Source organism: Eubalaena glacialis, chromosome 6 (assembly GCF_028564815.1).
Source record: "Eubalaena glacialis isolate mEubGla1 chromosome 6, mEubGla1.1.hap2.+ XY, whole genome shotgun sequence".
NCBI classification, from domain to species: Eukaryota; Metazoa; Chordata; class Mammalia; order Artiodactyla; family Balaenidae; genus Eubalaena; species Eubalaena glacialis.
The window spans coordinates 11,731,285-11,756,566 of record NC_083721.1 but is presented as its reverse complement, the minus strand read 5'-3'; the positions used below and the strand labels follow the sequence as shown (position 1 = coordinate 11,756,566).

Sequence of the window (25,282 nt, the reverse complement as noted above, 5' to 3'; positions counted from 1 at the left end):
CCGCCCCCCCCCCCCCGCCCCCGTCCTCTGTGCCAGGCCCAGGCCTCGCTCCGGGAGGCCGGCCTCGGTGAGACCGCGGCTCGGGCGGCCGCAGAGGCCGGGATCTGGCCGCGCTGGGCGCTTCGGCCGCGGGGAGACGGGATCGGAGGGTGGGGCCGGGAGGCCCCGGGCCGCGGTTCCCGGGAGCGCCGGCGCGCATGGGGGGCGCCGGGAAAATCCCCGCGGCGGGCGGGGCGCAGGAGCGCGGCGGCCTCGCGGGGCGGGGCGCGGGCGCCGGGAGGAGCCGGCCTGGGCGCGGCGGCCGAGCCGGGCTCTCCTGCCGCCCGGGACGCGCCGCCGGCGCCGCCGCCGCTCTGGAAGAGGCAGGCCCCAGCGCCCTGCGCTCGCCATGGCCACCTAGGCGGCGACGTGAGCGGCTTGGCGACCCAGCGCCGGGGCCGGGCCGCGCCCAGAGCGCCGCCGAGCCCGCGGCGCCCAGAGCCCCGGGCCATGCGGCCGCCGCCTCTGTTACTGCTGCTGCTGCTGTTACTGCTCAGTGGCTGCGACGCAGCGGCGCCCCCGGCAGGTAAGCGGGGCCTGGGCCCCCCGCCCCGAGGCCGGCCGGAACCGTTGTCGCACGGGTGGGTGTCAGCGGGGAGCCCGGAGTAGGTGGGGTGCCCACGGGAACCCCGATAGGTTGGGGGTAAACGGGGGTGTCCCTAGCGGGTGGGGTCCGCAGGGAACCTGGATCGGTTGAGGGGCTACAGGGCTGCCCCGATCGGGCGGGGTCCGCGGGGAGCCCGAAGTGGGTGTGTGGTGGTAGGGGAGAATTCCGGGCAGCCTCGGGGCTTGGAGCAGGCGCAGCGGGAGGAGCCGCTGGACGCCGTTCGCCCCTCCCGGCGCCCTGGACATCGCTGGCAGGAAGGAGGGGCTTAAGCTGCCCCTGCATGAATCTGGACACACTCTAGCTCCTTCTCTCCCACCCCCGCGCCGCCGCCCAAACACCAGCGCGGCCCGACTCCGAACGTCTCAAAATGAACAAAGGAAAAACTGAATCCAGGGCTCGAGGAAAGGCCGCCTCTGCGGGCCACAGAGTCTTCTCCTGGGCCGCCTGAACGTAGCCCCGTCTGGCACGTCCTCCCCAGTGGCCTGAGCGCGAAGCAGGTCCCAGGCCTGCCTTCCTGGCAGCTGCGTGCCGTGGAGGCCAGCCACCGGCAGGGACCTCCGTCTTGGAGGTTGTGACTGTAACTCAGTCTTACTGTGGCCGGGTGTGTTTGATATCAGGTGTGAAATCCCGATGGTTAGTCCCCCGGGATGGGGAACGGATAGATGGGGGGGAAGGGGGCGGGGCGGGGCAGCGCTCAGAGCAGGACCCAGAAATGTTACCTTGCAGGTAAGGGGGTCGGTCAGCTGAACCAGACTGTTAATCTCAGCTCCGTTCCCATCTGGACGGCCCTTTACCTGAGATCGGCCACCTGCTTACCTCTGACACTAACTGACCATACTTATGAGCGAAAGAGAAAAACTACAAAAAAAGAGAGAGAAAAAAAGAGAGAACAATGACAAAGGTGGACGTGTGAGAACGTTCTGTGCATGTCCACGTGTTTGTGTTTTGCTGGGTTCTTTCCCATGGAAAAGCCGGTATCATAGATTGGGTAACACTTAATAAGTCTCAAGAATTTAGAAGTTTCCTCCCACTTGAATTCTCAAGGTGTTGTTTGCGTTTGTTTCTTTAATCAGCATCCCTTGCTAAAGCCCTTAAATGCCGTAGATCCTGGCTGAGGGGAGCCTTGCATATGGGGATGTGTGCTCCTGGTTAAATGGCTGTTTCCCCTGGGAGTCGGACAGATGCGTTTGAATCTTGACTCTGCTCCTCCCCAGCTTCAAGCCTTGAGCGACCTATGTCTGCCCCTTCCCTGCTTCCTTCAGATGAGATTTGGGCATTGGTAAAATGTTGGTAATTGCCCAAGGTGGTCCTTTATACTAGTGCTGCTCCTGATTCGTCTGTGAACTGTTTGTGACTTGTCTGCCAATAGTCCAGAGGTTGAGAGAAGTATTTCGAAACTTTGCGATTTGATATTGCTACAACACGCATGGGCAGGTCCATCTTTCTAGTGATTATCTTTGATTGTATTCTGCAAAAGTTTGGTTCTGTGTGATGCATTGGAAATAAACTGGTCCTTCACCACAGATCCTTTGCAAAGCAGCACCACATTATACTAATCTGTTTTTTGTGACTATTTGAAATTTTGCATAATAAACAATTAAAAACTAACCGGGATATTTTTAAGAGAAACTCTTTGTTGGTCAAAACACAAAGTGAAAAGATTAACGATTATATAGTAAACGGGTAGTAAGTAGTAAAATTTCCAGACGTCTCCATAATTTACAAGTGTCCTTCAGTAGTCACGTAATTGCTTTTATGGTCAGAGGGAGGAGAAAATACAAGTACTGGAAACAAAATTTTTAAAGGGAGACTTGCAATATCTACCCCTTCGAGTTGTTAGAAGGATAACGTATGTAAAATATCGGACCTGACCCAATCTGTCGTAGGTGCTGCTTTAGATAGAAGCTAATCAAAGCATTAAAGTGCAGTAAGTCAACCCACTCTTTAGTAATTCAATTACCCGAATGTTGAAGAATTAAGGCTTCTATTTGTAATTGTCATAGCTGCTGCTTATTGTCTAGCAGATTGGAATGTCCTTAGGCCACAAAATTTTCTCACCCTGACTTGCTGACTTGAACATCCAAAGCTTCTCGGAGCTTAGAGACCACTGAGAAAGACCATAAATCCCCAACCACTTAGAAACCATTGCAGATAAATGTGTGTATTAAGTAACTCCTGTTTGTCCATAATCTCAACAGTGGAAACTACTATGTAACTGGAATGTTTGGGGGCAAACTCTATAAATGATAGTAATGGCCACCATTTATTGGGCTACTCTTTTAACTCAGACAGGCTGTTAAGTGCTTTCTATACATTATCTCTCCGAATTTTCTCACCCATATTTTGAAGTAGATAAGAGCCCCACTTTACTCCCTGGGAAACCAAACCATCCTTTATAGGAAGAGACAAATGGTCTAGGTAAATAAGCTGATGTCCAGTATTTACAGACGAGAGCAGCTTCCTGGTTATGGGTGAGGATTCAGGGAATGTCTTTTTGACTTCTCCTCATCTGCAGGGAGGTGAGATCATTGATGTTCATCATAATGACCCATCCATGGGAAGATCCTGAAGGGTGTTCGACTGTCAAGATTAAATGATTAATTTTGATGTTAGCAGTACTTTATTTTATTATCTGTGTGTGATGTGTGTTTATCAAACTATGCTGTTAAGACCCAGGAGAGACTATTCTTAAAAACGTACAAAATCTCAAACACCTGGATCCAGGGTGGATCGGAGGTGGCCGGTTGGGGCAGGAGGGTGGAACAGAAGGAGCTGTGGTTGTGAGGTGCAGAGGACACACTTGGCGCCTCCCTAGGTTATCTCTTCTTACCATTAACAGTTAGTGAACCACTGCCCCAAAGACCATGGAGAAGCAAGTAGAGTGGGGCTTTGTACACCCTACTTAGGACTGTGAGCTTTTATCTTGTAGGAGCTGGGGTGTCATTGAAGGCCTGGTGTCCACCTCCAGGGACTGTATTAGTTTCCTGTTGTTGCTGTAACGAATGACTACCAACTTGGCACCTCAGACATGTTTGCCGCCTAACTAATTGGCCATCAGGCGATTTTGCCGTAAAAGATAAAATAACTGGTTGACGGTTTGGTTTCACGGTTTGGTTTCAAGTGGTTGAAATGTGTCAGCGTTTCTTCCAGTTAGTGAAGTTACTGATGACTTTATCGAGCTGACATATGACGATGATTTGGTTTCTGATTTTGAAACACACTACCTTGGAAGAGAAAGAGACCAACGGCCTTAAAGGCGCAGCATTGAACCAACGTTTCCCATAGAACTAAACGTTTATCAAGAGACATGTGACAATATGCCAAGACCACACAATAGTGTAGAGGCTTTCACAACGCAGTACAAAGCTCAGTTACAAACATGCGTCCCAGTGTTCAGAAACTGACACCTCGCTTAATGAAAGAGGAAATCTTAGTGAAAAAGAGAAAGCATGAAACAAGTCAATAAGCAAAAAAAAAAAAGCAAAACAAAACAATGTATAATATGATGAACGAAAGACTTTGAAGACAAGTGCTTTGTAAAGCCCACAAAATAAAATCAGTTGTTTGCGCAGTATTGCCATGCATCTGCACACATTTTCAATGGATTCAAATATTTTGTATTTTGCAATAAAGTCTTCTAGGTTTTGTTATCACTTTTCATGTTTCATTATGTCTTGCGTAATGTCTCTCTTTTATTTTTCATTATTTTACTTTTTACAGCTAAATTGCCTTACGGCAAATTAGTTATTTGGCAAAAATGTTTGCAGTGAAAATGCTGTGGCAAAAATGTCTATGGCAAAGAGGCTTATGGTGAAGATGCCTAGAACCACATTTAGTGTCTTACAGTTCTGGAGGTCAGCAGTCATATGCAGCTTTCACTGGGCTAAAATCAAGGTGTTGTAGGGATGTGTTCCTTTTTGAGGGTTCTAGGGGAAGAATCATTTCCTTGCCTTTTCCAGCTTCTAGACAAACATCCTTGTGGTGACATTGGGTCCACCCAAATACTCCAGGATAATCTGTTTTTAGGTCTTCTGATTAGGACCCTAAATTTCTTTTTTTTTTTTTTAATTTTTTTAACATCTTTATTGGAGTAAAATTGCTTTACAATGGTGCGTTAGTTTCCGCTTTATAACAAAGTGAATCAGCCATACATATACATACATCCCCATATCTCCTCCCTCTTGTGTCTCCCTCCCTCCCACCCTCCCTATCCCACCCCTCTAGGTGGTCACAAAGCACCCAGCTGATCTCCCTGCGCTATGCGGCTGCTTGCCACTAGCTATCTATTTTTACATTTGGTAGTGTATATATTAGTCCATGCCACTCTCTCACTTCGTCCTAGCTTACCCTTCCCCCTCCCCATGTCCTCAAGTCCATTCTCTACATCTGCGTCTTTATTCCTGTCCTGCCCCTAGGTTCTTCAGAACCATTTTTTTTTTTTTTTTTTAGATTCCATATATATATGTTAGCGTACGGTATTTGTTTTTCTCTTTCTGACTTCCTTCACTCTGTATGACAGTCTATAGGTCCATCCACCTCACTACAAATAACTCAATTTCGTTTCTTTTTATGGATGAGTAATATTGCATTGTATATATGTGCCACATCTTCTTTATCCATTCATCTGTTGACAGACACTTAGGTTGCTTCCATGTCCTGGCTGTTGGAAATAGAGCTGCAGTGAACATTGTGGTACATGACTCTTTTTGAGTTATGGTTTTCTCAGGGTATATGCCCAGTAGTGGGATTGCTGGGTCGTATGGTAGTTCTATTCTTAGTTTTTTTGAGGAACCTCCATGCTGTTCTCCATAGTGGCTGTATCAATTTACATTCCCACCAACAGTGCAAGAGGGTTCCCTTTTCTCCACACGCTCTCCAGCATTTATTGTTTATAGATTTTTTGATGATGGCCATTCTGACCGGTGTGAGGTGATACCTCATTGTAGTTTTGATTTGCATTTCTCTAATGATTAGTGATGTTGAGCATCCTTTCATTTGTTTGTTGGCAATCTGTATATCTTCTTTGGAGAAATGACTGTTTAGGTCTTCTGCCCATTTTTGGATTGGGCTGTTCGGGGGTTTTTTTAAATAAATTTATTTATTTTACTTATTTATTATTTTTTGGCTGTGTTGGGTATTCGTTGCTACATGTGGGCTTTCTCTAGTTGCGGTGAGCAGGGGCTACTCTTCGTTGCAGTGTGCAGGCTTCTCATTGCGGTGGCTTCTCTTGTTGCAGAGCACGGGCTCTAGGCAGACGGGCTTCAGTAGTTGTGGCGCGCAGGCTCTATAGCACAGGCTTGGTAATTGTGGCACACGGGCTTAGTTGCTCTGCAGCATGTGGGATCTTCCCGGACCAGGGCTCGAACCCGTGTCCCCTGCATTGGCAGGCAGATTCTTAACCACTGCGCCACCAGGGAAGCCCCGGTTGTTTGTTTTTTTGATACTGAGCTGCATGAGCTGCTTGTATATTTTGGAGATTAATCCTTTGTCAGTTGCTTCGTTTGAAAATATTTTCTCCCATTCTGAGGGTTGTCTTTTCATCTTGTTTATGGTTTCCTTTGCTGTGCAAAAGCTTTTAAGTTTCATTAGGTCCCATTTGTTTATTTTTGTTTTTATTTCCATTTCTCTAGGAGGCGGGTCAAAAAGGATCTTGCTGTGATTTATGTCATAGAGTGTTCTGCCTATGTTTTCCTCTGAGAGTTTTATAGTGTCTGGCCTTACATTTAGGTGTCTAATCCATTTGGAGTTTATTTTTGTGTATGGCGTTAGGGAGTGTTCTAATTTCATTCTTTTACATGAAGCTATCCAGTTTTCCCAGACCCACTTATTGAAGAGGCTGTCTTTTCTCCATTGTATATTCTTGCCTCCTTTATCAAAGATAAGGTGACCATATGTGCGTGGCTTTATCTCTGGGCTTTCTATCCTGTTCCATTGATCTATATTTCTGTTTTTGTGCCAGTACCATACTGTCTTGGTTACTGTAGCTTTGTAGTATAGTCTGAAGTCAGGGAGCCTGATTCCTCCAGCTCCATTTTTCTTTCTCAGGATTGCTTTGGCTACTCAGGGTCTTTTGTGTTTCCATACAAATTGTGAAATTTTTTGTTCTAGTTCTGTGAAAAATGCCATTGGTAGTTTAATAGAGATTGCATTGAATCTGTAGATTTCTTTGGGTAGTATAGTCATTTTCACAATGTTGATTCTTCCAATCCAAGAACATGATATATCTCTCCATCTGTTTGTATCACCTTTAATTTCTTTCATCAGTGTCTTATAGTTTTCTGCATACAGGTCTTTTGTCTCCTTAGGTAGGTTTTTTCCTAGGTATTTTATTCTTTTTGTTGCAATGGTAAATGGGAGTGTTTCCTTAATTTCTCTTTCAGATTTTTCATCATTAGTGTATAGGAATGCAAGAGATTTCTGTGCATTAATTTTGTATCCTGCTACTTTACCAAATACATTAATTAGCTCTAGTAGTTTTCTGGTATCACCTGTAGGATTCTCTATGTATAGTATCATGTCATCTGCAAACAGTGACAGTTTTACTTCTTCTTTTCCACTTTGGATTCCTTTTATTTCTTTTTCTTCTCTGATTGCTGTGGCTAAAACTTCCAAGACTATGTTGAATAATGGTGGTGAGAGTGGGCAACCTTGTCTTGTTCCTGATCTTAGTGGAAATGGTTTCAGTTTTTCACCATTCAGAACAATGTTGGCTATGGGTTTGTCATAAATGGCCTTTATTATGTTGAGGTAAGTTCCCTCTATGCCTACTTTCTGGAGGATTTTTATCATAAATGGGTGTTAAATTTTGTCAAAAGCTTTTTCTGCATCTATTGACATGATCATATGGTTTTTCTCCTTCAATTTGTTAATATGGTTTATCACACTGATTGATTTGCATATATTGAAGAATCCTTGCATTCCTGGGATAAACCCCACTTGATCATGGTGTATGATCCTTTAAATGTGCTGTTGGATACTGTTTGCTAGTATTTTGTTGAGGATTTTTGCATCTATGTTCATCAGTGATATTGGCCTGTAGTTTTCTTTTTTTGTGGCATCTTTGTCTGGTTTGGATATCAGGGTGATGGTGACCTTGTAGAATGAGTTTGGGAGTATTCCTCCCTCTGCTATATTTTGGAAGAGTTTGAGAAGGATAGGTGTTAGCTCTTCTCTAAATGTTTGATAGAATTTGCCTGTGAAGCCATCTGGTCCTGGGCTTTTGTTTGTTGGAAGATTTTTAATCACAGTTTCAATTTCAGTGCTTGTGATTGGTCTGTTTATATTTTCTATTTCTTCCTGGTTCAGGTTGTCCATTTCTTCCAGGTTGTCCATTTTATTGGCATATAGTTGCTTGTAGTAAGCTCTCTTGATTCTTTGTATTTCTGCAGTGTCAGTTGTTACTTCCCCTTTTTCATTTCTAATTCTATTGATTTGAGTCTTCTCCCTTTTTTTCTTGATGAGTCTGGCTAATGGTTTATCAATTTCATTTATCTTCTCAAAGAACCAGCTTTTAGTTTTATTGATCTTTGCTATCATTTCCTTCATTTCATTTTCATTTATTTCTGATCTGATCTTTATGATTTCTTTCCTTCTGCTAACTTTGGGGGTTTTTTGTTCTTTGTCTAATTGCTTTAGGTGTAAGTTTACGTTGTTTATTTGAGATGTTTCTTGTTTCTTGAGGTAGGATTGTATTGCTATACACTTCCCTCTTAGAACTGCTTTTGCTGCATCCCATAGGTTTTGGGTCGTCGTGTTTTCATTGTCATTTGTTTCTAGGTATTTTTTGATTTCCTCTTTGATTTCTTCAGTGATCTCTTGGTTATTTAGTAGTGTCCTGTTTAGCCTCCATGTGTTTGGTTTTTTTACAGATTTTTTCCTGTAATTGATATCTAGTCTCATAGTGTTGTGGGCAGAAAAGATGCTTGATACGATTTCAGTTTTCTTAAATTTACCAAGGCTTGATTTGTGACCCAAGATATGATCTATCCTGGAGGATGTTCCATGAGCACTTGAGAAGAAAGTGTAATCTGCTGTTTTTGGATAGAATGTCCTATAAATATCAATTAAGTCCATGTTGTTTAATGTATCATTTAAAGCTCGTGTTTGCTTATTTATTTTCATTTTGGATGATCTGTCCATTGGTGAAAGTGGGGTGTTAAAGTCCCCTACTATGATTGTGTTACTGTCAATTTCCCCTTTTATGGCTGTTAGCATTTGCCTTATGTATTGAGGTGCTCCTATGTTGGGTGCATAAATATTTACAATTGTTATATCTTCCTCTTGGATTGATCCCTTGGTCATTATGTAGTGTCCTTCTTTGTCTCTCGTAATAGTCTTTATTTTAAAGTATTTTGTCTGGTATGAGTATTGCTACTCCAGCTTTCTTTTGATTTCCATTTGCATGGAATATCTTTTTCCATCCCCTCACTTTCAGTCTGTATGTGTCCCTAGGTCTGAAGTGGGTCTCTTGTAGACAGCATATGTATGGGTCTTGTTTTTGTATCCATTCAGCCAGTCTATGTCTTTTGGTTGGAGCATTTAATCCATTTACATCTAAGGTAGTTATCGATATGAATGTTCCTATTACCATTTTCTTAATTGTTTTGGGCTTGTTATTGTAAGTCTTTTCCTTCCTTGTGTTTCCTGCCTAGAGAAGTTCCTTTAGCATTTGTTGTAGAGCTGGTTTGGTGGTGCTGAATTCTCTTAGCTTTTGCTTGTCTGTAAAGATTTTAATTTCTCTATGGAATCTGAATGAGATCCTTGCTGGGTAGAGTAATCTTGGTTGTAGGTTTTTCCCTTTCATCATTTTAAATATGTCCTGTCACTCCCTTCTGGCTTGCAGAGTTTCTGCTGAAAGATCAGCTGTTAACCTTATGGGGATTCCCTTGTATGTTAATTGTTGCTTTTCCCTTGCTGCTTTTAATATTTTTTCTTTGAATTTAATTTTTGATAGTTTGATTAAGATGTGTCTTGGCGTGTTTCTCCTTGGATTTATCCTGTATGGGACTCTCTGCATTTCCTGGACTTTATTGACTATTTCCTTACCCATATTAGGGAAGTTTTCAACTATAATCTCTTCAAATATTTTCTCAGCCCCTTTTTTTTTCTCTTCTTCTTCTGGGACCCCTGTAATTCAAATGTTGGTGCGTTTAATGTTGTCCCAGAGGTCTCTGAGATTGTCCTCAACTCTTTTCATTCTTTTTTCTTTATTCTGCCCTGTGGTAGTCATTTCCACTATTTTATCTTCCAGGTCACTTATCCGTTTTTCTGCCTCAGTTATTCTGCTATTGATTCTTTCTAGAGAATTTTTAATTTCATTGATTGTGTTGTTCATCATTGTTTGTTTGCTGTTTAGTTCTTCTAGGTCCTTGTTAAACGTTTCTTGTATTTTCTCCATTCTATTTCCAAGATTTTGGATCATCTTTAATATCATTACTGTGAATTCTTTTTCAGGTAGACTGCCTATTTCCTCTTCATTTGTTTGGTCTGGTGGGTTTTTCCCTTGCTCCTTCATCTGCTGTGTATTTCTCTGTCTTGTCATTTTGCCTAACTCACTGTGTTTGGGGTCTCCTTTTCACAGGCTGCAGGTTCGTAGTTCCTGTTGTTTTTGGTGTCTGCTCCCAGTGGGTAAGGTTGGTTCAGTGGGTTGTGTAGGCTTCCTGGTGGAGGCGAGTGGTACCTGTGTTTTGGTGGATGTGGCTGGATCTTGTCTTTCTGGTGGGCGGGACCGCGTCCGGTGGTGTGTTTTGGGGTGCCTGTGATCTTATTATGATTTTAGGCAGCCTCTCTGCTAATGGGTGGGGTTGTGTTCCTGTCTTGCTAGTTGTTTGGCATAGGGTGTCTAGCACTGTAGCTTGCTGGTCGTTGAGTGGAGCTGGATCTTAGCGTTGAGATGGAGATCTCCGAGAGGGCTTTCGCTGTTTGATATTATGTGGGACCGGGAGGTCTCTGGTGAACCAATGTCCTGAACTCAGCTCTCCCACCTCAGAGGCTCAGGCCTGACACCCAGCCGGAGCAGCAAGACCCTGTCAGCCACACGGCTGTGCACGCCCCACGTCCTCCTCAGAACCCTAAGTTTCATCCCCTCCCAAAGATATCTGTGTCCTGTGAATACATTAGGACACAGACATCTTTGGGAGGGGCCACTGTTCTGCCTACAGCAGGGTCAGACCATTGAATACAGTGGTCAGCATGGGGCTGGGCCCCCTGTTGGTGGTCACTGAAGGCAGGGTCTGGGTATTGGGTTGTGGCTCGCCACCTGCAGAAGCAGCCGTCCATCAGGACACCCTGAAATAGGCACGTCTTAAAAATCACACTTAGGCAGCAGTGTCTGGTTTGCCTTTCATTCGTGGTCCCTCATTTGCCCCTCACTCCATCTCTGGGAGAGATGGTATCATTTCATTATTCATGGGGAAACTGAGGCTCAGGTGGGGTCGTGGTAGGATCCCATGGCTCTAGGTGGCAGGATCAGGATTCCAGCCAAAGCCCTTTGTCCAGAAATTCTCTTCCCTTCCCACAGAGCCTTTGTCAACACTGTTGACAGCAGGTGCTATGGCCCTAAATATATGGACCTTTTAGAGCCATCCAGATAAGTCCATGGTCCAGAGTTGTACCCACTCCCTGCCCCAGCCTCTGAGACCAGAGAAAAGGCAGGACTTACACATAAAGCAAGGAAGAGAAAGAGAGACTGAGCTTAGCGTGGGTTTCGGGTGGACAAATGCAACACTGAGGACACAGAAACTGGCTACGTAATCCCTGAAGCAACTCAGGCCGCTGGGCTGCAGGCCGCTCGCTCCCCAGATCCTGCGTGCCTGGTCCTCCAGGCACTGGGGATGAAACGGCCCCCAAGTGTGGCAACACCCAGCCCTCCTGGAGCTCGCCGCTCTAGTGTCGGGGGAGACTGTCAGTGAGCTGCTAGCAAGGAGGAGAGGAAATGATCACGTGGTGCTCGCACTGTTCTCAGCCCCGCATGTGAAATTAACCCACTCATTCCTCATAATAACCCTTTGAAGTCTGCACTGTTTTCATTTCCATTTCGCAGGTGAGACAACTGAGGCACAGAGAGGGAAACAGCTTGCTCAAGGTCCCGCAAAGAGCGCGTGGCTTTGAACCCAGGCACTCAAGTCCTGGAATCCATGCCTCTCACCACCGGGGTGTAAACAAAGGACGCAGGTGGTGGGAAAGCCAGGAGAAAAGGAAAGCAGGGATCGGGAGTCCCCTGCCCTGGGCTTCGTAGGCAGGAAGCTGCTCTGATAAGGTGACATCTGAGCAGAGACATGAAGGGAGCGGGGGAGAGAGCCTGGCACAGGGGGAAAGAAGGCTCCAGAGAAGGGCAGCAGCAAGGGCAAAGCAAGGTGAGAGCGTGCCCGGTGCTTCCCAGGAACAAGGAGGAGGCCACGGGAGGCCATTGAGGGACGGGCCTCCTGAGAGGCGTGCAGGGCCGGGGTTGAAGCTGTTGGTGTTAATGAGTGGGCAGCCTCTGGTACTTCACTCTGAAATCTACAGCCGTAAGACTCATTTTCTTCTCTGAATGTGGTGAGACAGGGGAGTCCAAGAAACTCAAATACGAGAGCAAAACTGCAGGTCCTCTCTCCACACCTCAGTAAAATGAAAGTTGAAGAAAGTGGAAGACTCATCTGGAGACCCCAACTTTTCCAGAAGGCTTTCTTCTGGTCCACGTGCCAGTTGGGGTGGAAGACTTCGCTGGTGCCCTGTCGCTCCCTTTCTCAGCTGAATGTTTAGACGGAGGAGAGGGTGCCAGGAGAAGGGCGGAGGGAGAGGGAACGCCTTCTGGCTCCTCCCCAGAGATGGGGAGATGGGGAGGAGCCCTGTGGCAGGCTGAATAAGGGTCCCCAAAGATGTCCACATCCTCATCCCCGGAACCTGTGACCACGTTATCTTACATGGCAAAAGGGATTTGGCAGGCGTGATTAAATTAGGGGTCCTGAGCTGGGGAGATTATCCTGGATTGTCGGGCTCTGTGGGCCCAGTGCAATCACAAGGGTCCTTGGAAGATGGAAGAGGGAGGCAAGAGAGTCAGAACCAAAGAGACGGCAGCACAAGAAAGACTCAGCCCAGCATTGCCGGAGGAAGAGGCCATGAGCCAAAGAATGTGAGCAGCTTCTAGGCAAGGATAAAGGCAAGCTTCCAGAAGGAACAGAGCCCTGCCGACACCTTGACGTGGGCCCAGTGAGACCTACTGCAAACTTCTGACCTCCAGAGCTGTAAGAGCATAAATCTGGGTTGTTTTAAGACACTACATTCGGGGTCATTTATTTCAACATCAATAGGAAACTGGGGACTTCCCTGGTGGCGCAGTGGTTAAGAATCCGCCTGCCAGTGCAGGGGGCACGGGTTCGAGCCCTGGACCGGGAAGATCCCACATGCCACAGAGCAACTAAGCCCTTGCACCACAACTACTGAGCCTGCGCTCTAGACCCTGCGAGCCACAACTACTGAAGCCCGTGTGCCTAGAGCCTGTGCTCCGCAACAAGAGAAGCCACCGCAATGAGAAGCCCACGCACCACAACAAAGAGTAGCCCCAGCTCGCCACAATTAGAGAAAGCCCGCATGCAACGAAGATCCAATACAGCCAAAAAATAATTAATTAATTTTTTAAAACTAGGAAACTAATATAGACAGTAGAAGGTCTCCGGGATGATCTGATGGGTGCCCAGCCCTAACCAAGCACTCACCCCTGAGACCTTGCACATCCCTCCCTGGAAGCAGAACTTCATTTCTCAGCTCAGCTTTGGCATCCACTGGGCTATAGCAGCCACAGTGAGTGGGATGGGCCTGACCAGGAGACCAGCCTCCCGCCACGCTGCGCCTTTGGCCCAGCTTCCATGAGGCCTGGTATGAGTTGGCAGCAGTGTTGGTGAGCTGGTTGAATTAAGATCTAGAATGGAGGTCAGCCCGAGGTCAGCCCAAGGTCGTAGCTGTGAAGACAATGGACATTCTGTAAGTAAACAAGTGGCCACAGACTCTAGGTAATGTACCTTTCAGAAGAGAGCAGCAAGCCAGGCTATCAGCTGATCTGGGCATCCTTCTTTCTTTAAGATTGGATGCATTTACTGAAATTGTGTGGTTTGAGTTTCCTGCTTTGAATTCTGGAACGGCATGTTTTTCAAACTTTACTTTCCACCTCTGGGTGTTTCTCATTAATCTTTTTTTTTTTTTTTTTCCTGCTGCGTCGGGTCTTTGTTGCTCTGCGCGGGCTTTCTCTAGTTGCAGCGAGCGGGGGCTACTCTTTGTTGCACAGGCTTCTCATTGCGGTGGCTTCTCTTGTTGCGGAGCACGAGCTCTAGGCACGCAGGCTTCAGTAGTTGCAGCACACGGGCCCTACAGCTCGCGGGCTTCAGTAGTTGTGGTGCACGGGCTTAGTTGCTCTGTGGCCTGTGGGATCCTCCCGGACCAGGGATCGAACCCGTGTCCCCTGCGTTGGCAGGCGGATTCTTAACCACTGCGCCACCAGGGAAGCCCCCATTAATCTTCCAATCTCAGAGAAAGTCTATCATTACGGTCTGTTTTCTTACGAGAGAAAAGGCTCCCGTGCGGGCGGCCTCTAGCCCTATCCGGTAGAGCACCTGCTTGGAGTTGTGTCTCCCAGGGCACCCCGAGAAGGGGGATTCAGAGCTTGGTGGCAGTTCCCTGGGGAATGTGTTATTCTGTCGTTTGTAATTCTCAAACTTCAGTGTGCATGAGAATCAGCTGGGAAGCTTGTTGAAAATGCAGAATTCCTGGTCTGGGGTGGGGCCTGGGAATCTGCATTTTAACTTCAGTGCTTGTGATGTTCGGGGAAGTCTTTGAGAAACACAGCGACTCTGATGAAGCCCGGAAGACAAGTCCTCGCCCTCCCAGGTGTCTGTGGGCTTTGCACACCTGGTTTGGGGTGTGTTTCTGTGTGTGTGTATGTGTGCACCCATGTTTGTGGAAGTTTACCAAACACTCCTTTGGTATAAGTCTGGGTCTAATGCGTGTCAAGTGGTCATCAAGTTAATTTTCTCCACGGCCTTCTGCAGTCTACTGTTATTTATTCCTTATTCCTGACAAAGAAACGGAAGCCCGGGCTGTTAAGTTACCCACACTTACTAAACGTAAAACAGGCGTTCTAGTTCAGCCAGACCCCACACCCAGGACCTGTTCATAAGGACTGGAATCTGCAAGTGGAAAGGCAGCCCCAAGCCCCTCTTTTTCCCACGGTCTGTGTCAGTGGTGCCGTCTTTAGTCAAAGGCTAAAGGAGTAGGGGAGAACGGGTAATACCAAAAACCGAGGCGTAATGGGAAGGAAATCCAAAAGAGGGGATATATGTATATGTATGGCTGATTCATTTTGCTGTACAGTAGAAACTAACACAACATGGTAAAGCAACTATACTCCAATAACAATTAGTTAACAAAAAAAACCCCAAAAACCAAGGCGTAGGAATGGTCTGGTAGAGTGCATTGGAATATTTTTGTAATCGATTTTTCTCCTCTTGACCCTCCCTTTCTCTCCCGCCTCTCCCCTCTTCTCTTATTCTCTGTCCCTGTCAAGACACCCTCTTCCAGCTGCCTGCTCCTCGAAACCTGAAGGTTCGCCTGTATAACGCCCAGCAGGCTCTGAGCTGGGAGCCCGTGTCCCTGAGCAATGACACAAGGCCGGTGGTCTACCAGGTGCAGTATAAATAGTAAGCGACGTTTCTGTTGGCATTCTTACCGGGAGCTGGGGTTGGGAGGTTGTTTCGGAACCTGAGGCCAGCTGCTTGTTCTTGCCTCTTGGCAGGATTGTAAGCAAATCCATGGGAAGCAGATAGTTCTCTTGTACTTTTTACATCTCCAAGGACAGAGATTTCACAACACCCCACGCATCTGAAGGCTGAAAGGACACTGGCCATCAGAGAACTCAGCTGTCTAACCACATGGCTGCTTAGTTTGGTGGACGTTGATTCATCGGTTTCAAGAGAAGATGTATAAAAAGCCTTCCTGTCTTGAAAGGGCAAGAGGCATCTTTTGGTCTTCATCTTTTTCAGGTGTCAAAATCTGGTTTATTTAGGCTTGTGGGCCAAATTTGGTCTAATAAGGAAGTTATTCATCTAATGAACTATTAATTCTCAGTTTCTAAACTGGTGTTCCATTTTGCATTTTATTCCGGCCCCTCATTCTGTCTCTCACCTTCTTTTTAAGCTTTTTTACAGTTTGCCATCATTTGATTTGCAGTATAGACACAGAGGGGAAGAAGAAACGCAAAATCCAAGTCCTTGTTTACCTTGTTAAATGAATTAAGTGAAGACTAAGTTAAAATTATTGTGGGAATTCCCTCGCAGTCCAGTGGTTAGGACTCCGCTCTTCCAATGCACAGGGCGTGAGTTCAATCCCTGGTCGGGGAACAAAGATCCTGCATGACACATGGTGCGCCAAAAAAAAAAAAAAATTATCAGCTAAGTCATTTTTAGATTACTAAATAAACAAAATTTTAAAAAATAGGAATGCTCAGTGCTTTTGAGAGTGTGGCTGGTGGATACAGTGCTGGATCAGGATCAATTATGAGCACAGCCCCCTTAGAAAATACTTCTACTATTCACTTAGAGTCTAGGGATGTCCATGTTACTTTTATCCTGGCAGACAATACAAACCCCCCATCAGGAAAAAAAACAAACTTATATTCATGAAGATATACTGATACATTGAAGTGTCTTTTCATGTCCATTAGCAGGAAAGTGGCAAACTGTGTCGTTAACTTGTGGATGAACCCTTAGGTGACCAGTAAAAAGGGTAGTTATGTGTCACGTGACAGCAGGTACAACTGTATGCGATTTGGAATGAGTCTATGGTCAAGAACAGGTAGGCAATGTAGAAAAATTACAGATGGTTAATTTGTTAGAGGAGTAGTTTCCAGATGACTTTGTTTTCATCGTTAACTGTCCATTGTAACGATACTTGCTTAACAAAAATAAATTCTGAACTGGGATTTGAGTCCTATCTCTGGATCGCATTTATCTATTTCTTAAGTAATTATAAATTACAAACATGATCATCTGTAATAAACGGACCAGTCCATGAGGACCGGCTACATAATTTGTGGGGCTCGGTGCAAAATGAAAATGTGAGGCCCCTTGTGAAAAAACTATTGGGAATTTCAGGATGGTAAAGCAGAGCTTCAAACCAGGTGCCCTCCTAGGAGTACAGCTTTGTGCCACTGCACAGGTCACATGCCCGTGAAGCTGGCCCTGCTCGGCATTTAGTAAATATGGTATCCTAGAGCCATACAAGAAGATTTCAGTAAGAGGAAGTCACAGCTGATCTGTTGACTAGCATTCCTTAGCCTTGACTGGGGAAGTACATTTGTGGGTTGACAGAGCGCCTCTAAATATTAGAAGTATTTGTTAAAGCCTTTGACAGTTTCACATCAAAGACCAACCTGTTTCACTGTGTTTTCTATTTGGAAAGCATTTTGTAGATATTTTTTCAGGTTAGAGGTTGGTTTTGGTAAAAGAAACAAAGATGTGTGTTGAATGTGAATGTCCCTATTTGGAAAAGCTGAGGGGGTCACTGAAAACTCAAACAGAGGCTAATTTTGTTTTCTTTTCCAATTACAGATTTGATCATGGAAGAGGGCCTTTGCTTTTTTTGTTGGTTTGTTTCTAGATACTTTCACTTGTTTAGGACATTTTAGTTACATTAAATAATTTAATTTTGAGGCTCCTGGGACTTAAAAGTTTCCATTCTGTTTCTCTCCAGTAAAACATCACTATAATTATAAATAAACGTGCCTCTGTTTTTTCACAGTCACAGTAGCAAAGCCAAAATTACATAGAGCATTTGTGGGAAAATTTTAAGTTTAAATCAGAAGTTGCAGATCACGTGGCCTAAAGTCTGTGTTTGGTCCACAGTGTTTAGTTTTTTTTTTTCCAATTAGTGCCAACATTTAAAAATCTGGAGATTTCACTTTAAAAAAAGAAGAACCGAATTTCTGTTTTTTCTTGAAAATAAAGACAGGCAGACAGCAGGGCCCTTTCTAGGTCACACCCCACTTGCCCTGCTGCCAGGCCAGGACCTGCCTGGCCCAGTCTTTCCAATGCATTTTTTAAATTTCATTGTTTTATAATTTTAATAGCAATACATTTTCTTTATACAAAATGTGGAAAACCCAGAAAAGTAAAAAGAATAAAATTAAAACAACCTGGTGTCCAAGAAAAATCACTATTCTCATTTTACTGTATTTCTCTGTAGACTTTTTTTTCTAAATACATGCAGTTGTTTGCAAATGTGCCAGCTTGTGTGTAAGACTGAAACAAAACTGGGGTTACACTTCTGGGTCCTGTTTCCTTTTTTTTTTTTCCTTTTAACTTAATGTAGTTAAGCATGTAGCCACTTTTTTCATACAGTTATTTCTGTGTGAACATTTTTATTCTATGTTCTGTTATATGATGTATCACTCATGATTTTTTTAACTTTTCCTCACTCACGAGTGGTATAAATAGTTGACAGTTTGCGACTGTTATAAGTAATGTCCTCAAACATAAATCGTGTCTGATTGTTTTCTTACATTTCTGGAAGATGACTTGCTGGGTTCAAAGGGAAGAAACTTCATCATTTTTGGAAGTGATGTAACAGAGGCTGGACAGTGAAATCATTGTTTGCCCAGGTGTTTAACAGACATTTAGATGGTGCTTACTAGGCATCAGGCCCTGATCCAGGCACTTTCCTGGTGTCCACTGTTTCAACTGTCAAGACAACCCTGAGAGTCAGATGCTATAGTTCATCCCATCTTATAGATAAGAAGACTGAGGAACAGAGAAGTGAAGTAACTGGGATTTGAACCCAGGTAATCTGGCCCCAGAGTCTGTGTGTTTAATCATTGTGCTGTTCTCCCTCTCATGATGAGGTTGCTTTCAAAATTAGGTAAAAGGGACAGAGGCCATCCACGTGAGTACATTGCCAGGAGCCAGGACTACTTGCTGGGTAAGGCTCAGACTGGCTGATTCAACATAAGCCTGGGCAAGAGGGTGGGAGTCTAGACATGGGCAGTGCCATGCTCGTGAGGCTGTGTCCATTTCATTATCCGTTTAAATGGGGCCCACAGCACCTTATTTTTACCCTTTGCAATTAGATGGGGAGGCCACATTCCGGAACTCCACTCCCCCCCCCCCCCGCCCCGCAAACTGCTGACCTTCATGTGTCAGCTGTCATTTAAATTTGGATGGCTTGTGCCCTTTTAAACCCCTTTTTTGAGAAACACTTTTAAAAAGTAGTTCTGAAATTCAACGGATTTCTGTGTATTGATTTTGTAACCTGCAACTTTACCAAATTCATTGATGAGCTCTAGTAGTTTTCTGGTAGCGTCTTTAGGATTTTCTATGTATAGTATCATGTCATCTGCAAACACTGACAGTTTAACTTCTTTTCGAATTTGGATTCCTTTTATTTCTTTTTCTTCTCTGATTGGCTAGGACTTCCAAAACTATGTTTAATAAAAGTGGCGAGAGTGGACCTCTTTGTCTTGTTCCTGACCTTAGAGGAAATGCTTTCAGCTTTTCACCCTTGAGTCTGATGTTAGCTGTAGGTTTGTCATATATGGCCTTTATTATGTTGAGGTATGTTCCCTCTCTGCCCATTTTCTGGAGAGTTTTTATCATAAATGGGTGTTGAATTTTCTCAAAAGCTTTTTCTACATCTATTGAAATGATCATATGGTTTTTATTCTTCAATTTGTTGATATGGTGTATCACACTGATTGATTTGTGGATATTGAAAAAACCTTGCATCCCTGGGATAAATCCGAAAGGGGCAAGCTTGGAGGTGAGGGGAGGAGATGGTACATGGGTGGTCAGTTCCCTGGCAAATCAGGGAGAGGGCCTTTTGCCCCAGTTCAACAGCTGGGATTGGCAGGGAGAAGGTTATAGTACCTTTAAGTATCTGTATAACTTAAAAAAAAAATCACTTACCCCCTTGTGAAGCACACCACCCCCAGTCTGAGAGGGGGTGCCTGTGGTTTGTGGTCCCTTTCCCCATTAGGGCCTGTGACCCCAGGGCGTGGTGGTATGTGAGTATGGTGGGCATCTTCTGTGGAATCCCTGGCCACACATCTTGATGTGGCGTTCATCTGGTCACCCGCCACATTAGCAGAAGATAAGTCTCTAGGCAGGGTCAGAGGTACACTTAGAAGCACATGTGTTGTGTGAGAGCTGGTGGCCGTGACCCCCCAGCCTCATCTCTCCTGTCTCCCCTGGCCTTGCTTTCCAGGCCAGAGTTGCTGTCCCGGGCATAGCCTGTCCCTAGAGGGGACACTGCCTGCTGCCGCACTACTGAGGCTTCTAGAGCTACCTCCCTGCCTTTTCTCAAGTCAGTCACCTAAGGACAGAGCTCAGAGTCAGCGAGTAGAATCCCACGTGGGCGGGTGGCATTGGGACTCTGGGGAATGCATTCTCACTTACAAGGACGCATGGCCTTACATTTGGCAAAGTTTTCATGTGGCCAAGACTCTCTTTAAATGGGCAGCTATGGGGTGAAAACAAACTCTACGCCAGCAGGAAGTATGGGTATGGTTTGTATGAACACAGTATCATTCCTAAGACATAGGCTACAGAGGCTGAGTTTGAAGCATTAAAATCAACTGTAGAACAAAATGGCAGAAAATGTTTGCAAATCATATATCTGATAAGGGACTTGTATCCAGAATGTATAAAGAACTCTTACAACTCAAAATTAAAAGGCAAATAACCCAATTAAAATACAGACAAAGGATTTGAGTAGACAGTTCTCCAAAGAAGATATGCAAATAGCCAATAAGCACATGAAAAGATACTCAACATCATTAGTCGCCAGGGAAAATATAGCCACTTGGATGGCTACAATAAAAAAGGCATGGGCTTCCCTGGTGGTGCTGTGGTTAAGAATCCGCCTGCCAATGCAGGGGACACGGGTTCAAGCCCTGGTCCGGGAAGATCCCACATGCCGCAGAGCAACTAAGCCCGTGCGCCACAACTACTGAGCCTGCGCTCTAGAGCCCGCGAGCCACAACTGCTGAGCCCATGTACCACAACTACTGAAGCCCACGCGCCTAGAGCCCTTGCTCCGCAACAAGAGAAGCCACCGCAATGAGAAGCCCGCGCACCACAACGAAGAGTAGCCCCTGCTCACCGCAACTAGAGAAAGCCCGCGCGCAGCAATGAAGACCCAATGCAGCCAAACATAAATAAATAAAATCAATAAATTTATTAAAAAAATAAAATAAAATAAAAAAGGCATAATAACAAGTGTTGGTGAGGATAAGGAGAAATTGGAACCCTCATACATTGTGGGTGGGAATGTAAAATGGTGCAGCTACTTTGGAAATCAGTTAAAAATAGAGTTACCATATGACCCGGCAAGTCCACTCCTAGGTATACACCCCACAGAACTGAACATAAGTTCACAAAGAAATTTACATGTGAATATTCTTAGCATTATTCACAATAGCCAAAAAGTGGAGACAACCCACACGCCCATCAGCAGATCAGTGGATAAACTAAATGTGGTATGTACATACAATGGGACATTATTTGGTCATAAGAAGGGATGAAGTACTGATACATGCTACAACATGTATCACGCTTGAAAACATACTAAGTAAAACAGGCTAAGTGAAGGGCACTAGTCGCAAAAGACCACATAGTTTATGATTCTATTTCTATGAAATGTCCAGAACAGGCAAATCCATAGAGATAGAAAGTGGATCAATGGCAGCCTAGGGCTTGGGGGGTGGAGGAAATGGAGAGTGATTGCTGTAGGTGCAGGGGTTTTTAGGGGATGATGAACTGGATTGAAATGGATTGTGGTGAGGCTGCACAACCCTGTGAATTTACTGAAATCCATTGAATTGTACACTTTAAATGGGGGTAGTGTATGGTATGTGAGCTATGTCTCAATCGAAAACATCGAATTAAAAACTCATCTCTGGGGAAACTGTTATATGTGATCAAAGAGAGACTTGTGCAAAGTAAAATCCTTCTTCCCTTTGCAGCAGCACTAGTAGTACCTGGTATGACGTCAACAAAAAAGACAGCAGGGTGGATTGTACGAACCTCACCGGGACAGAGTGTAACTTTACCGCAAACAGCCTCTTGGAGGGTTTCCCACGGCATTTCAACATCTCTTTACGCGTCCGAGCTAAGCTGGGGGACCTCGTCTCTGCCTGGGTAAAGGCGCCTTGGTTCGAACACTATCGGAATGGTAAGACGACTTGGGTACAAACTTCCTTTAACGTTTGCAGGTTTTCTTCACTTTCCTCTTCGCTGAGCGGTACTGACTCCATGCCCCTCCGTCCTGCCTCTCACCCTAAATAGCCAGCACCCAGGTGGGTATGATGGTCAAACCCGAGTACTGACCACGGAAGCTGGGGCTAGGGGAGGGTGATTTGCTAGACCTGGGAGTTGTCAAACCGCAGCCTGCAGGTCAAATCCCGCCCGCCAACCGGTTTTTGTAAAGTTTTATTGGAAAGAAAATGTGTTATATATGTACAATGGAATACTACTCAGCCATAAAAAAGAATGAAATAATGCCATTTGCAGCAACATGGGTGGACCTAGAGATTATCATATAAGTGAAGTAAGTCAGAGGAAGAAATATTGTATGATATCACTTACATGGGGAATCTAAAAAAATGATACAAATGAACTTATTTACAAAACAGAAACAGACTCACAGACATAGAAAACAAACTTATGGTTACCCAAGTGGAAAGGGGGGGAGGGATAAATTTGGAGTATGGGATTAAGATATACACACTACTATATATAAAACAGATAAACAACAAGGACCTACTATATAGCACAGGGAACTTGTAATAACCTATAATGGAAAAGAATCTGAAAAAGAATACATGTATAACTGAATCACTTTGCTGTACACCTGAAACTAACACAATATTGTAAATCAACTATACTTCAATTTAAAAAAAAAAAAGTTTTATCGGAATGCAGTTTCCCCATCTTTTCATGTACTGTCTATGGCTGCTTCCAAGCTGCAACAGGCGAGCTGAGTAGTCGCAACAGGGGCTGCGTGACCAGTCAGAGCCTAATTTCACTCTGGTGCTTTACTGAGAAAGTTTGCTAACCTCTGTGCTGGAGGGAATACTAGCATATTGGCTTCACTGATTACTGTTACATGGCACAACTTCTTTTATGTTCAGGAAAGATTTTAATTTAGCCTTGAACAGTACCTGACACATAGCAGAAAATATCTGTGGAATGATTGAATGAACAGATATGCTCCCAGATATTGGAAGGGAGCATGAGAGTCATCAGACACTAGTTTATAGATTTGTTCCTTCAATGATTCATTTTTCACATGGTCAGCCGTGCCTAATGTTTCTCCGGTGTCTATGCAAACACAAAGTATGGAACTTCTTGGGATCCTGATTCAAACTAAACAGAGGTATAAGACAATTGAGGAAATGTGATCGCTGTCTAGATCTTTGATGATTTATTAAGCAATTGTTGCTAATATACTTTAGGTGTTGTAATGGTATTTTGTTATGTTTTTTTAAAAAGGCGGGGAGTCTGGTCTTTTCAAGATACATACTGAAGTATTTACAGATGCAATGATGTAATGTCTGAGATTCCTTCAAAATAATCCAGAGAGTGGGAGGGGCAAGGTGGTCCTTACAAGGTGGATGGACACAGGAGAAACAAAACTGGTCAGGACTTGACGGTTGCTTTAAAGTTGGGCGATGAGTACATGAGCTTTGTTTACAGTCTTCTCTCTACTTTCTATATGTTTGAAATTTTCTGTAATAGAAGCTAAGAAAGGGACTTTCCTGGTGGTGCAGTGGTTAAGACTCCACACTCCCAGTGCAGGGGGCCCGGGTTCGATCCCTGGTCAGGGAACTAGATCCCAAATGCATGCCGCAACTAAGAGTTCGCATACCGCAACTAAGACCCAGCACAACCAGATAAATAAATAAATAAATAAATTTTAAAAAAATTATTAAAAAAAAAAAAAAGGTTTTTGCTAGCCATTTGAGGATGGTACGAGAAGACAGTGCAGTCCCTGCTGGCTGGTCTTCTGTGGACAAGTCATTTGTCCCTGAGTGGAGAACCATCACACATCTGAGCCATCAAGCGTCACCGAAGTGGGAATTAGTGGGGAAAAAGTAACGGTGGTATCAGAAGCAGGGCCTGTCATGAAGTCGCTGGTCTGTCCTCCCGGCCAGAGCTGGGCAGCCATGTCCTCGGTTAGTTACTGGTGGGGTGTCACTGGTAAACTTCAAGACAGTGGTGTTCTCAGAGCCCATCGCTGCTTTCAGCACTTGCGGTCGAGTCAGGATGGGTAACCAACTTGAAGATGCTTTACTGAGGGTAGAGGGATGAGATGGTGCCTGAAGGGGGCAGGCTTTGGCATCACATAAACTTGGGTTCAAATCCCAACACTGCCACTTACCGGCTGTCACTCTGGGCAAGTGATGTCCCTCTGGGCTTCAGTTTCCCCCTCTGGGAAATGGGGATGGCCTTCTGCGGGCGTTACATAGATCTGTGTGGACGTGGATATAAAGTCCGTGTTGCCAGGTTGAGAGTGATCACTCAGGCTGTGGACACTGCTATCGGCAATGACCCGTAGATGCACTGAGCCCTCCTGCAGGGCCCAGAGAAAAGGCAGGCTCATCACGTTGGTATCAGATGCTCCGTCTGGCACGCCCTTCAGAAAGGCAGGTCTTTCGGTGCTGACCTGGCAGCGGTTAAGTGATTAGTCATCCAGGCTCCCATGCCCACTCTGGTGGGTAAGTCACAGAAAAGTCTAGAGAATCTGCTCAGCGGAGGCCTGGGCCTGCAGGTCCGCATGTTGTTCCATGCTCCAGTCACTTGGCTTTCAAAAGCGTAGCTTGAAGATGTGCGTGCCATCATCTGTGAGCGGGTTTGGTGAGAGCTTTTTGTTACACACAGCTAATCCGCTAACATCACTGTGGCTTGAGGTGGGCCAGGCCCGACCCTGTATCTCTCTGGACTTAGTTCCTCCACCAGAACAAAGGAGATCAGAGGGCATGAGTGCAAACCCTGCAGGGACCAGTTACTTTTACACAGAGAGAAAGGTGACCAGAACACATGCCTAACCCTCCCCAACCTGGGAGAGCCCAGGGCGGAGCGTGGAAGCGAGAGAGAAATCCACCCCCACTTTGGTGAACGCAGAACTGTTCACCGTGTATGATCATCTGTGTGTGTAGAAGGTGCAGAAACAGGCCTCTTAGAACTTGGAGGACACAACCTGTACTTTGATCTGAGTTCCTCTGGTTAATTATACAATTTAAATGCTCACCTGATAAATGCTGTAATCTTCCTTCTAAGAGCATATTATGAGCCGTAGTCCCTGGCTGTCCTGTGACTTATGTGAAAAGCCTTAACAAATAGACGTATGATGGTAATATTTCTCAGTTATTATATTTAAGCATTGTATTAGAAAAAGCTGGAAGATAAACGTATTTAAAAGTTTGTAAACACCACTTTTGGTGGGCTAACAAAATCTTTTCCCTCTCTGCATGAAAATTTGACCTTTGGTTAACCTTCCAGCTCTCTGGAAACCTGATAAAGGTGGCATATGAACCACGTTATCTTTTTCTCTTTTTCTTTTTTTATTGGGGTATAGTTGTTTTACAATGTTGTGTTAGTTTCTACTATACAGCGA

The 25,282-nt window shown here is 45.0% G+C and overlaps 2 protein-coding genes across 4 annotated transcripts in view; one reads left to right on the top strand and one right to left on the bottom strand.

The window, feature by feature from the left end:
• The first annotated feature begins 281 nt into the window (after positions 1-281).
• IFNGR2 (interferon gamma receptor 2) overlaps positions 282-25,282 on the top strand; it is a 33,622-nt gene continuing 8,621 nt past the window's right edge. The window contains exons 1-3 of the mRNA XM_061193977.1: positions 282-565; positions 15,183-15,315; positions 21,630-21,838. Of these exons, the coding sequence (XP_061049960.1) occupies positions 490-565; positions 15,183-15,315; positions 21,630-21,838 (418 nt within the window). The 5' untranslated portion in view covers positions 282-489. The remainder of the gene's footprint in view (positions 566-15,182; positions 15,316-21,629; positions 21,839-25,282) is intronic.
• TMEM50B (transmembrane protein 50B) overlaps positions 15,143-25,282 on the bottom strand; it is a 69,738-nt gene continuing 59,598 nt past the window's right edge. For all 3 annotated transcript variants that reach the window (XM_061193980.1, XM_061193978.1, XM_061193981.1), the window contains one exon: positions 15,143-16,022. In XM_061193980.1, the coding sequence (XP_061049963.1) occupies positions 15,929-16,022 (94 nt within the window). In that variant the 3' untranslated portion in view covers positions 15,143-15,928. The remainder of the gene's footprint in view (positions 16,023-25,282) is intronic.